This window comes from Somniosus microcephalus, chromosome 3, assembly GCF_052327205.1.
Source record: "Somniosus microcephalus isolate GS21.2 chromosome 3, FLI_Smic_1.0, whole genome shotgun sequence".
In the NCBI taxonomy this organism is placed as follows: Eukaryota; Metazoa; Chordata; class Chondrichthyes; order Squaliformes; family Somniosidae; genus Somniosus; species Somniosus microcephalus.
In genome coordinates this window covers 299,885,468-299,898,874 of record NC_140989.1, presented here as the reverse complement: position 1 = coordinate 299,898,874, position 13,407 = coordinate 299,885,468, and the positions used below count along the sequence as shown (strand labels likewise).

General features: G+C 43.5%; 1 protein-coding gene across 3 annotated transcripts in view; it reads left to right on the top strand.

Annotated features, from left to right (window-relative positions):
• Nucleotides 1–13,407, top strand: part of fggy (FGGY carbohydrate kinase domain containing) — a 420,841-nt gene that overhangs the window by 30,954 nt on the left and 376,480 nt on the right. For all 3 annotated transcript variants that reach the window (XM_085982838.1, XM_085982840.1, XM_085982839.1), the window contains exons 2-3: nt 3,907–4,094; nt 9,143–9,254. In XM_085982838.1, the coding sequence (XP_085838964.1) occupies nt 3,918–4,094; nt 9,143–9,254 (289 nt within the window). In that variant the 5' untranslated portion in view covers nt 3,907–3,917. The remainder of the gene's footprint in view (nt 1–3,906; nt 4,095–9,142; nt 9,255–13,407) is intronic.

The window sequence follows — 13,407 nt, the reverse complement described above, 5'->3', positions numbered from 1 at the left end:
TGAGCTTTGTCATACTTCTCCTCTTCCACAAAGGTGGGAAGAGTCACAACCCCACCTGCACACAGCCCAGTCTCTCAGGATCATTAGACAAGTAAGGCAATTGTTGGGGTCCCTGTGAGAGCACAGTACTGCCAAGCTGACCCATTTCAGGGCAATAATAGCGGGAGAGTTTGTGCGGTCAAAACAAGGCTGCAGTAAATCCTCAGAATAAAATAAGACTGCAGTTTATTTATTTGTATCACACGTAGGGGTAATTTTAATCCCACAAAATGGGTGGGCTGGGGTCGGGTAGGAGGTTAAAGAGTTAAAAAACTGAATCCCAACCCGTCCACTTCTGGTTTTAACGGAGGCAGGATGGAGGGCCCCAACCTGCTCCCAGGAGATGGGTTGCCCATTTAAATAGTGTAATAATGCTGGCGTGCCTCATGGTGAACCACCATTACAAATTTAACTCTGGCTGGTTGGGTTTCCCAGGCCTTGGGGAACCCGCCAGCTAAAGGGAGGCAAGGACTTCTGGATCCAGGAGGTCAGCACCTTTTCACTTATCTGCTGGATCCAGCATCCCTGCCTCAACAACGTGCCCCCACCCCTGGCCTCCAATTCCTCCATGAGCCCTCCGATGGCACCCCCCCTCCCCACAAGGCCTTCAATTCCCCTTCCCGGCCTCTGCCCTTCCCGCTCCAGACCCGATGCTCCTCTGGCCCCTATTCACCCTCCCGATCATCCGCTGGCCCCGATTCACACCCCCCCGCCCCCCCCCCCCGCCAATCCCTCCCTCCTCTCTGCGGCCTAGTACCGCAGGCCTACACGCCTGTAGCCAGCTAGCCCTCTTCACCTGGCTGGCTGCGGGCAGGAAACATAGCTTTAAAATGTTAATCTGGCCCTTAAATTCGGCAGGCCTGCGGAAAACCCGTTCTCCCAGGTTTCCCGACCGCTTTCTAGCCCCCCTCCCCGCCTCCAGATTAAAATCCTGGACATAACTTTGGAAATCAGAAATTACTGCCCAGATCAGAATTTTGAGGCTTCAGTGGTGACTATGATTTTCTTCTGAATTTGCTGGATCATCAAACAATATAATTCTCCATTGGCAGGCAGCAAGTGAATCGGGTTATATTTCTTTATGTCATTGAGAATAAGAGAATTGGAACTTATAAATTAGCACTATGTACTGTTATTTGAGTTCCCTCTGCCGCTGAGGAGCCTCGTCTGCTGGCTGCTCTTATTCAGGAAACCTGGCTGCACTGCCCACAATAGATTGAAAATTTGCTAGCATTGCGTTCGCCATTTCCTTGTATGTACCCCTAACAGGCAAGACTACCTACCGGCAGTATTAGCTCAAATAATCAGCTTGATAAAGTAAAAATACATGATTACATATTAACTTGGGACATTTTGTTTATTTTGCTGTAAACTTTCAGCTTTTTTTTCCAAGCTTTTTATAATTGTCTGCTTCATAAATGTTGGCAAGCATACATGGATGAATAACAACACCTACATTGAACATCAAAGTTGTCCCTTTCAGGAGATTACATGGCTGCAGGGGAGTCGGAAGTGTCCAGTCATGATACTCCAGCCATCATGAGTGTGGGCAAGCTTGCTGCCTGTCATTTTTGTATGTTCATATGTAACTGACATCTTCTCATCTTTGGGATAACATTTATGGAACATGATGGCCCCAATTTTAACTCCGGGTGTGTTTTGGGCGGATGGGTAGCAGTGTGCGTTAGAAACTCATCTGCTGCTCCAGAAATGAGGCCTGGGCTATTTTAGCTCTTGGGTCTCATTTAAATCCCACCTGAAATGTGAGAAGTCAGCGGGAAGAGGTGGAAAATCACTAGGTAGGTGGTGGGTTCGGCTACCTGGGCTGTCGCGCTGGCATCCTGTGATTGGGCAGAGCTGAGGTGGTGCAGTCCGCATCAGGAGAGGCCTAAGCTTTCCTTGTGGGACCCGGACCTACTGGCCTCACAAGAAAAGTAAAAACAAACTTACCCATTTGGCATCGATCCTCTTCCCCCTGTCCTCACCTGGTGGGAAAGCCATTGAGGTTTCCTGCTCAGGCTGTCGAGTTAAAACTGCTGTCGGGTCCCGATGATATCATTGGAACCCGACATGCATATGTAAAAAAGGACACGGCCGGCTTTTGGCCAGCTGTCTTTGCCGCCCGTTCAGTACAGCAGGTTAAAATTGAGAACTGTCAGATCCTGGTGCCTCCAGGCAGGGTAAGTAACTTGGGCGATTTTAACTGCTCACCTACCTGGTTTGCACCGGGTGGGTAGCATTAAAATCGCCCCAACATATCTTCTGCATACCACTTGTGTGTCCAGGAAACCACAGGATAAATTTGTGTTAGTTTATGAATGTGGACGACAGAATTTACAACCAGGATAGTTTTTACATCACCTGCCAACAAAATTCATGCCTGAAATTCAATACACTCTTTTCACATGAGCAGAAGAACAGAAAAGGCCTTTCAGCTCAATAATCATATTTTTTCCAACAAACCATTAGACAGCTTAAGTCATAGCAACCTCCCCCCCACCCCCAACCCTGGCCCACCCTTACAGTAAAAAAAAAGATTTTTGTATGTGATGTAGCTTTTGCTCTATCAGAAAAAGTATAACATATTTTATGGCAGTTATATCTAGGAAGCAGGCCCGTTTCTGGAAGGGGGGAATGCGACCATTTCATGTATTTACTCATTTTCACAAGGTGGATCCAGGACATTTTGCATTATCATGAATTTCTAATTAATTTTGTATTCGTTTTTCCTAATCTTGTGATCCATCTACGTTCTTACTTACGTCTACACTATTCGTGTGCTTCAGCATTTTGAAGACATGGAACATTTTCCCCAATGGGAACAGGTTCCCTTTTGTGAGTCTTCACAACTTAGTGTTTTAAGCCTGAGAATAATCGTTATTATTATGTGATCTTTCTGTAGTGCATCAAGAGGGTAGTGTGCCAGGCATTGTACCCCAATACTCTAAATATGCCATTCTCAAATAACATTTGCATTTAATTATTATAAAAGGCCCTCAAAGTGCATCCCAAAACTAATTGATAACAGCATCACATTAACAGGATACTTATAGTGAACGGTTGATAATCATAGATCCTACAACAGATGAGCTTCATTAAGTTTGTTTTTCATTTGGGTGAAGAATGAATATGCAGAGACAATAGACTGTTGCATCACTGAAGTAGAGCATGAGAATGCAGTTTTAGCCCCATATGAAAGAAAAAAGAAATGTAAATTACTTATTTAAATTGGTGTTCATGGACTGCATAAAAGTCATGCTATAATACTCGCCATTTTATAGTTTTTGATCTGAGTTTACATCATCATGTACATAAAAGCTCCGTGTGGACTGTTGCAACAGCTTTGGATTTAGACCAAAATAGCCCATAAAATTAACTTTTCATCCTCTCTAAAAAGAAGATAGTTCCTCAGAAAAGTTAGACATAGGTCAAGTGACCTGCCAAGTATTAAGATGCCCTCAGTCATTTAAGTGTTTTCTTTATAGCTAGAATATCATTAATAGTTCACATTAAACATTAACATTATTTTAAATTAATTAATTTGTTGCCATATAAATAACGTACACTGTGGAACTTTGGAAGAAATTTCAATAAATCAGAAGTAACAAAAAAATGAGAGAGTTGCTGCATCATCGCCTCATAGCAGTTCAAGAAGGCGGCTCACCACCACCTTCTTAAGGGCAATTAGGGATGGGCAATAAATGCTGGCCTTGCCAGCGACGCCCATAAAATAAATACATTTAAAAAAATTACTGATGCATTGCCAGATCTTCCTAATTTGTGACTTTGTAAATGATTCGATATTCTTCACTTGTGGAATCCCACGTTGTACAGTTCCCAATTGAATATCCTTTATTTAATTCACAGGCTGATCCAACATGCAGTACTACATGGGGATCGACGTGGGAACTGCAAGTGTACGAGCAGCACTTGTAGACCAGAATGGCAAAGTGGTAGTGCAGGCTGAACAACCGATCCAGATCTGGGAGCCACAGCCAGACTACTATGAGCAGTCTTCTGCTGATATCTGGGCAGCATGCTGTATTGTTTCAAAGGTATAATAAAATTGGCGTGACAATGTTGAACAAAACAACTATTCACAGACCTGGCTGTATTTCTGTAAGACAGGAATCCTGCACCTTGTCTACCACTGGTATTTTTGTCAAATACAAAGAACTACAGTTTAAGCCACTGAAATGTGAACATAAGAACATAAGAACATAAGAAATAGGAGCAGGAGTAGGCCAATCAGCCCCTCGAGCCTGCTCCACCATTCAATAAGATCATGGCTGATCTGATCCTAACCTCAAATCTTCTATCACTCTGCATCCACCCGAACCCATGTGATCTCCCGGGAGAGGCAAAAAACCAGATAAAGACCCAATGGCCAATTTGGGAGAAAAAAATCTGGGAAATTCCTCTCCGACCCATCTAGGCGATCGAAATTCTTCCAGGAGATCACTCTGTCCCTATATTTTCTACAGTACTTACCTTCTGTAAAGGCGATCTCCACCCCAGCCAGGAACAGGAATAAAACCATCTCCTGAAATCTAACAGAATTAGAACACAGTAGGAGCAGAACAAGGCTACACGGCCCCTGGGCCCACTCCACTACCCACAGGGCCATGACCATTCCGAACCCAGACTCATGTCCAATTTCCTGCCCGCTCCCCGTAACCCTTAATTCCCTTTACTTCGAGGAAACTATCTATTTCTGTTTTAAATTTATTTAATGATGTAGCTTCCACAGCTTTCTGGGGCAGCAAATTCCACAAACCTACCACCCTCTGAGTGAAGAAGTTTCTCCTCATCTCAGTTTTGAATGAGCAGCCCCTTATTTTAAGATTATGCCCCCTAGTTCTAGTTTCACCCATCATTGGGAACATCCTCACCGCATCCACCCGATCAAGCCCCTTCACAATCTGAAATGTTTCAATAAGATCGCCTCTCATTCTTCTGAACTCCAATGAGTAGAGTCCCAATCTACTCAACCTCTCCTCATATGACCACCCCCTCATCCCCGGGATTAACCGAGTGAACCTTCTTTGTACTGACTCGAGAGCAAGTATGTCTTTTCTTAAGTATGGACACCAAAACTGTATGCAGTATTCCAGGTGCGGCCTCACCAATACCTTGTACAACTGCAGCAATACCTCCCTGTTTTTATATTCCAACCCCCTAGCAATAAAAGCCAACATTCCATTGGCCTTCTTAATCACTTGCTGCACCTGCATACTAACTTTTTGAGTTTCGTGCACCAGGACCCCCAGATCCCTTTGTACTACAGTACTTTCCAGTTTCTTGCCATTAAGATAATAACTTGCTCTATGATTTTTCCTGCCAAAGTGCATAACCTCACACTTTCCAGTATTGTATTCCATCTGCCAAATCTCTGCCCACTTACTTAGCCTGTCTATGTCCCTTTGCAGGTTTTTTATGTCCTCCTCACTCACTACTTTCCGTCCCATCTTTGTATCATCTGCAAACTTTGATATGTTACACTCGGTCCCCTCCTCCAAATCGTTAATATAGATTGTAAAGAGTTGGGGACCCAGCACTGACCCCTGCGGAACACCACTAGTTACTGGTTGCCAATCTGAGAACGAACCATTTATCCCAACTCTCTGCTTTCTGTTAGAGAGCCAATCCTCCACCCACGCCAGAATATTACCCCCAATCCCGTGATTTTTTATCTTGAGCAATAATCTTTTGTGTGGCACCTTGTCAAATGCCTTTTGGAAGTCTAAATACACTACGTCCACTGGTTCCCCTTTATCCACCCTGTATGTTACTTCCTCAAAAAACTCAAGCAAATTTGTTAAACATGACTTCCCCTTCATGAAACCATGCTGAGTTTGCCCTATTAAATTATGTTTATCCAAATGTCCCGTTACTGTCTCCTTAATAATGGACTCTAACATTTTACCAACCACAGATGTTAGGCTAACAGGTCTATAGTTTCCAGCCTTCTGCCTACTACCCTTTTTAAATAAGGGTGTTACATTAGCAGTTTTCCAATCTGCCGGGACCTTTGCTGAGTCCAGTGAGTTTTGGAAAATTATTACCAATGCATCCACAATCCCTACCGCTACTTCCCTCAAGACCCTGGGATGCAAGCCATCAGGTCCAGGGGATTTATCCGCCTTGAGTCCCATTATTTTACCAAGTACCACTTCCTTAGTGATTTTAATTGTCTTTAGTTCCTCCCCCCCTAGAGCCCCCTGTTTGTCCAGTGTTGGGATATTCTTAGTGTCCTCTACTGTAAAGACTGATACAAAATAATTGTTCAGTGTTTTTGCCATCTCCATGTTTCCCACCATTAATTTCCCGGTCTCATCCTCTAAGGGACCAACATTTACTTTAGCCACCCTTTTTCTTTTTATATAACTATAGAAACTTTTACTGTCTGTTTTTATATTTTTTGCTAATTTACTTTCATAATCTATCTTCCCTTTCTTAATCAATCTTTTTGTTATTTTTTGCTGTCTTTTAAAGACTTCCCAATCTTCCATCCTCCCACTAGATTTGGCTACCTTATATGCCCTTGTTTTTAGTCGGATACTATCCTTAATTACTTTACTTAGCCACGGATGGCTATCTTTTCTTTTACACCCTTTTTTCCTCAGTGGAATATATATTTTTTGGAAGTTGTAAAATAACTCCTTAAATGTACACCACTGGTCATGTACCGTCTTACCCTTTAATCTATTTTCCCAGTCCACTCTAATTAATTCCGCTCTCATACCTTCATAGTCTCCTTTATTCAAGCTCAGCACGCTTGTTTGAGATCCAACCTTCTCACCCTCTAATTGAATATGGAACTCAACCATGTTATGGTCACTCATTCCAAGGGGATCCTTTACTAGGACATTTTTAATTAATCCTGTCTCATTACACAGGACCAAATCTAAGGTTGCTTGCCCCCTGGTCGGTTCAGTTACATACTGCTCAAGAAACCCATCCCTAATACACTCAATGAACTCTTCCTCAAGGCTGCTCTGCCCAATTTGATTTGTCCAGTTAATATGATAATTAAAATCCCCCATAATTATAGCTGTTCCCTTATTACAAGCCTCAACTATTTCCTGATTAATACTCCGTCCAACAGAGTTGCAACTGTTCGGAGGCCTATAGACTACACCCACTAGTGTTTTTTTCCCCTTATTATTCCTTACCTCCACCCAAACTGTTTCACTATCCTGCTCCTTTGACCCAATATCATTTCTCTGTATTATAGTGATTCCTTCCTTTATTAACATAGCCACCCCACCTCCTCTCCCTTCCTGCCTGTCCTTCCTGATTGTTAAATAACCTGGTATGTTTAATTCCCAGTCATGGTCACCCTGCAGCCATGTTTCTGTAATGGCCACAAGATCATACCCATATGTCATTATTTGTGCCGTTAACTCATTCATTTTGTTACGAATGCTACGTGCATTCAGATAAAGGACTTTCAAATATGTTTTGTAACACTTAGTTCCTGTTTTTTCCCTTTTTAGCACTTTACTTTTTACTCCATACCTTCTGTCCCTTCCTGACACATTCTGTTTTTTAATTCCCCCACTGCTACCTAAGTCTATGACCTTCTCTGTTGTCATTTCTATTATTTGCTCTCTAGACACTATAGTTTTCTGTCAACTCTCATTGCTTTTGTAAAGATTAATGAAAATGTTGCAAAAATAACCACAGTCCTTATGCCATTTGGCATGAGGAATATGATTATTAATGCAGCATTTTTATTTTGCTCTTAATGAATAATTGGCAAACAGTTTCCTCCATAAAACCAAAATTTCCTGGCATGAAATGTTGGGCCATTATGATATTTGTTCTAGATGGATTGGAAGATGAGCCACTGGCAAATAGCACTGTTGTGGTTAGAAAAGGAAGAGTAAATTGCAGCAGACACAGTCATTTAGTTGAAGAGATTGCTGCAACTACCTCATATTTTTCCTGTGCTGCACTTCTACATTATATTTAACTGTTTTTCAACAGCCAGAAATAGACTCTGTGACCAAGAATAAGCTGTTTACTCTGGAAAAAGAGGCCCAATACGGGGGCCGACCGCTGCAGTAAAGTGACACGGGTAACTCCATTCGTAACTCCAAAATTCACATGGTGGCACGTGATATATTTCAATAGCTCGCATGTGGAGCAAGAGTTCTCTGTTATGATCCTGGAGCCATGCCATCGTTTAACTAGATATTGGGCAAAAAAGATGCACTCTGGATCGTAGAAGACCCGAAGTTTGCCTCTAAAAGTGACTATGCCACTGAACCAGAGAGAATTTCAAATGCAAAAACCCGAAAATTGTGTGGCGTTTTCGATCTGTGTTGTACTGTTATGGGGAAGTGACAAGCAGAGGTCAGATGGTTTTCCAACCTGAATAAGGAAATTGGATGCATATTAACAACAACAGCAACAACTTGTATTTATATAGCGCCTTTAACCTAGTAAAACGTCCCAAGGCGCTTCACAGGAGTATTTTAAGACAACAAATTTGACACCGATCCACATAAGGATAAATTAGGGCAGGTGACCAAAAGCTTGGCCAAAGAGGTAGGTTTTAAGGAGCGTCTTAAAGGAGGAAAGAGGTAGAGAGGTGGAGAGGTTTAGGGAGGGAATTCCAGAGCTTAGGGCCTAGGCAACAGAAGGCACGACTACCAAAGGTTGAGCGATTATAATCAGGGATACTCAAGAGGGCAGAATTAGTAATTCACGGAGCTTCTTGTATATCACCCAGCAGCCAGTTTCAGAATGCCACTGGTGGTGGCCTGTGAGAGGGTTTTTACCTGCTTTCTTAAGAGTAAAAAGAACATGAAGTGGATAGACCACGAAGGAAAGGGGAGAAAAATACTATAAAAAGAGGCGTTCTTGCAGTAAAAAATAACACAACTTTGTGACTAGTATCTTCCCAGCTTTGAAGCTTGATTAGGCATCTGCACAGACTGAGCTGAGAGTTTGAAGGGGGTGGTGGGGGGGCGGTGGGGTTGCGGTGGGGGTGGACCAAAGGAAACATCTGATCAGTGGATACAGACAAATGCAGATTATAATGATACAAATTAACAACTAATTCTATTACCGCATATTTTCCTTTATTTTGCAGGAAGTAGCTCAGACGGTTGATCTGAGCCATATCCGAGGGCTTGGCTTTGATGCCACCTGTTCTCTTGTTGTGCTTGATGAAAACTTTGAGCCTCTAGCAGTGAATGCGGAAGGTAAGTCTGCCACTACTTCCTATCAGATACAAAAGAAGATATCTATCTATTATATATTCAAACACTTCATGTTTGAAACATTGCAAAGGTATTGCAATTGTAGTTGACATAATGTTATGTGGCATACTCTTACATGACATAATGTCATGTGATGTAACGTTATATGACATAACATTATGTAACATGTTCCCCCTGCAGGTCCACAGCTCGCTGCTGTGCAATGTTGTGCAGAGCACAGCACACCATGACCATTCTGGAGATCCTGGCTGGTGCGTACTGAAGGGCACCTCCACACCTGTCCAGGCACCTGAAGCACATCTTCAGCATGTTGATGGTTTGTTCGATGAAACATCGAAACATAGAAGATAGGAGCAGGAGTAGGCCATTCGGCCTTCGAGCCTGCTCCGCCATTCAATGAGATCATGGCTGATCATCCAAATTCAGTACCCTGTCCCTGCCTTCTCCCCATATCCCTTGATCCCTTTAGCCTTAAGAAATATATCCAACTCTTTTTTGAATATATTTAATGAACTGGCCTCCACCGCCCTCTGTGGCAGAGAATTCCACAGGTTCACCACTCTGGGTGAAGAAATTCCTCCTCATTTCAGTCCTAAATGGCTTACCCCTTATCCTTAGACTATGACCCCTGGTTCTGGACTCCCCGGCCATCATAAACATCCTTCCTGCATCTAGTCTGTCTAGGCCTGACAGAATTTTATAGGTTTCAATGAGACCCCCTCTCAATCTTCTAAACTCCAGTGAGTATAAGCCCAATCGACACAATCTCTCCTCATACGTCATTCCTGCCATCCCAGGTATCAGCCTGGTGAATCTTCGCTGCACTCCTTCCATGGCCATATGGCATTCATTGTATTGCTCCTGCGGCTCATCCCTCTGGTTTCTGAGAGGAGTCATTAGCAACCTTTTAAGTGGCTATCCCTTGTCTCTGAGCAGCTCGCCGGTAACTCTGTTTTGAGGTGCGAATAGTTCAGGGCGGGCGGACTGCCACAGGATGAAAACATCATGGAAGCTGGCTGGGAATCTTTTGCACACCTGCATAAAGAACTTTTTGTGGTTGCACACCAGCTGCACATTGATGGCGTGGAAGCCCATATTGAAATTGACAACCCGCCTCTCCCGATGGTTTTGCATGCACATAGCCTTGAATTAAAATGTTGAAGTTGTCGGGTTGGAGCCGGCTTTCCAATGCGCTCTCATTTTTCCAGGATTTCATTCCCCACCCACACCCAAACCCACGTGCTCACCCATGTTAAAATTCCTCCCTTGGTGTCTAGCACTACTTTGCTTGAAGACTTGATCATGACATTTTGTGTGCACCACCACGGCAGATTGACTAGTGTTTATAAAAGAACTAAAATAAAAGTATATGTTGAAAAGGGGTAGATTCAGTTAAGAAGGAGAGTGGTCCATTTTTGGAACAGCTTAACAAAGGGTGTTGTAGGAGCAAGTATCTTGAGGAGAAATAAATTATTGGTTACATCTGTGCACGGGGAAGAGGGCATTGAGTCATAGAGTTTTACAGCACAGAAAGAGGCCCTTCGGCCCATCGTGTCTGCGCCGCCCATCCATCCCTGTCCAGTCTAATCCCATTTTCCAGCATTTGGTCCATAGCCTTGTATGCAATGGCATTTCAAGTGCTCATCCAAATGCTTCTTGAATGTTGTGAGGGTTCCTGCCTCTACCACCCTTTCAGGCATTGAATTCCACATTCCAACCACCCTCTGGGTGAAAAATTGCCTCCTCAAATCCCCTCTAAATCTCCTGCCCCTTACCCTGAATCTATGCCCCCTTGTTATTGACCCCCCCACTAAGGGGAAAAGTTCCTCTTTATCTACCCTATCTATGCCCCTCATCATTTTGTACACCTCAATCAGGTCCCCCCTCAGCCTTCTCTGCTCCAAGGAAAACAACCCCAGCCTGTCCAGCCTCTCTTCATAGCTGAGGCGCTCCATCCCAGGTAACATCCTGGTGAATCTTCTCTGCACCCTCTCCAAAGCAATCACATCCTTCCTATAGTGAGGCGACCAGAACTGCACACAGTACTCCAGCTGTGGCCTCACCAGCGTTTTGTACAGCTCCATCATAACCTCCCTGCTCTTATATTCTATGCCTCGGCTAATGAAGGCAAGTATCCCATATGCCTTTTTAACCACCTTATCTACCTGCTCCACTGCCTTCAGGGATCTATGTACATGTACACCAAGGTCCCTCTGACCCTCTGTACTTCCTAGGGTCCTACCACTCATTGTGTATTCCCTTGCCTTATTTGTCCGTCCAAAATGCATCACCTCGCACTTTTCAGGGTTAAATTCCATTTGCCACTTTTCCGCCCATCTGACCAACCCGTTTATATCGTCCTGTAGCCTGAGGCTTTCCTCCTCGCAATTTACCACCCCACCAATTTTCGTGTCATCTGCGAACTTACTGATCATACCTTGATGGTATAGGTTATACCATGTAGGGATGGGACAGGCTTGATGGACCAGCTGGTCTTTCCTGTCCTTTTTCATATGTTTGTATGCATATTCATAGTTGCTAGTCCAACAGGAAAGCAGGTTAGATAGAAACATAGAAGATAGGAGCAGGAGTAGGCCATTCGGCCCCTTGAGCCTGCTCCGCCATTTAATGAGATCATGGCTGATCATCCAAATTCAGTACCCTGTCCCTGCTTTCTCCCCATATCCCTTGATCCCTTTAGCCTTAAGAAATATATTTAACTCCTTCTTGAATATATTTAATGAATTGGCCTCAACTGCCTTTTGTGGTAGAGAATTCCACAGGTTCACCACTCTCTGGGTGAAGAAATTCCTCCTCATCTCTGTCCTAAATGACTTACCTCTTATCTTTAGACTGTGACCCCTGGTTCTGGACTCCCCCGCCATTGGGAACATCCTTCCTGCATCTAGTCTGTCTAGTCCTGTTAGAATTTTATAAGTTTCAATGAGATCCCCTCTCATTCTTCTAAACTCCAGCGAATATAAGCCCAATCGACCCAATCTCTCCTCATATGTCATTCCTGCCATCCCAGGTATCAGTCTGGTGAATCTTCGCTGCACTCCCTCCATGGCAAGAACATCCTTCCTCAGATAAGGCGACCAAAACTTTAATTTTGCACGCCAATCTCTTATGCGGGACGTTATCGACACCCTTCTGAAAGTCTAAATACACCACATCCACTGGTTCTCCCTTATCTATTCTACCAGTTATCTCCTCAAAAAATTCCAGTAGATTAGTCAAGCACGATTTACCTTTTGTAAATCCATGTTGACTTTGTCCGATCCTGTCACTGTTTTCCAAGTGCTCTGCTATTACATCTTTTATAATGGACGTATGGGACTGATTTTACTTTGCTTTGCACCTGGGGAATTTTCAGATCTCCAGTATTATCCTAGGCTTTCCCCCAGGGGCTGAATACTTGCACCTGAAACAGGTATAAGCATAGGTCATTTATGTAAGTGAGGTGTGAGAGGCATAATGACTCCCCATTTTGCTGTCAGTGCACTGAGTGGATGCCAAATTAGAGCTATGCCCAGGACAACTCCCTTAGGCACTGCACCAATCCTGCTCATAGCGGAGGATCTGAGAAGCGGCAGGCAGTGAGAAGGTGGAGCCAGGAAACAGGTAGTACCTTTTCTTTTTGCTAGTACTCAACCCCATATTTGGGCTAGAGGACTTCTGGCTGCTGATTTTTGACAGCAACCAGAAGGCCCTCAGGTGGTGACCCTCACTCTACTGCAGGCATTGTAGGAGCAGCTGGATTTCTGCCCATTTCCAGGTGCAAGCCCTGTTCTTGGGGTATGTCAGACCAATTTAAATGATCTGGATCCATACATTGAGGCACGTTCTGGTCAAGTTAGGTGTACACACTTCAAATGTGCCTAGGCAGGGTAAAGAGGGGAGAGAAAAATCAGACTATGGTCTATTCTGCCCTTGAGATTTTCTATATTTCTAATTTCTGTAATTTAAATATTTAACATTTCAAAGAGTGCTGACAATAAACCAACACATTACATGGTTGCTAGTTTTCTAATTATTTGGCCATTATCAGTAGTAATGTTTATATAGCTATTGTAACTGTAGAACAAGAATTTCAATTTCCAGTGCCTTGCTTTGAAAGGATTCCCTTTTTTTC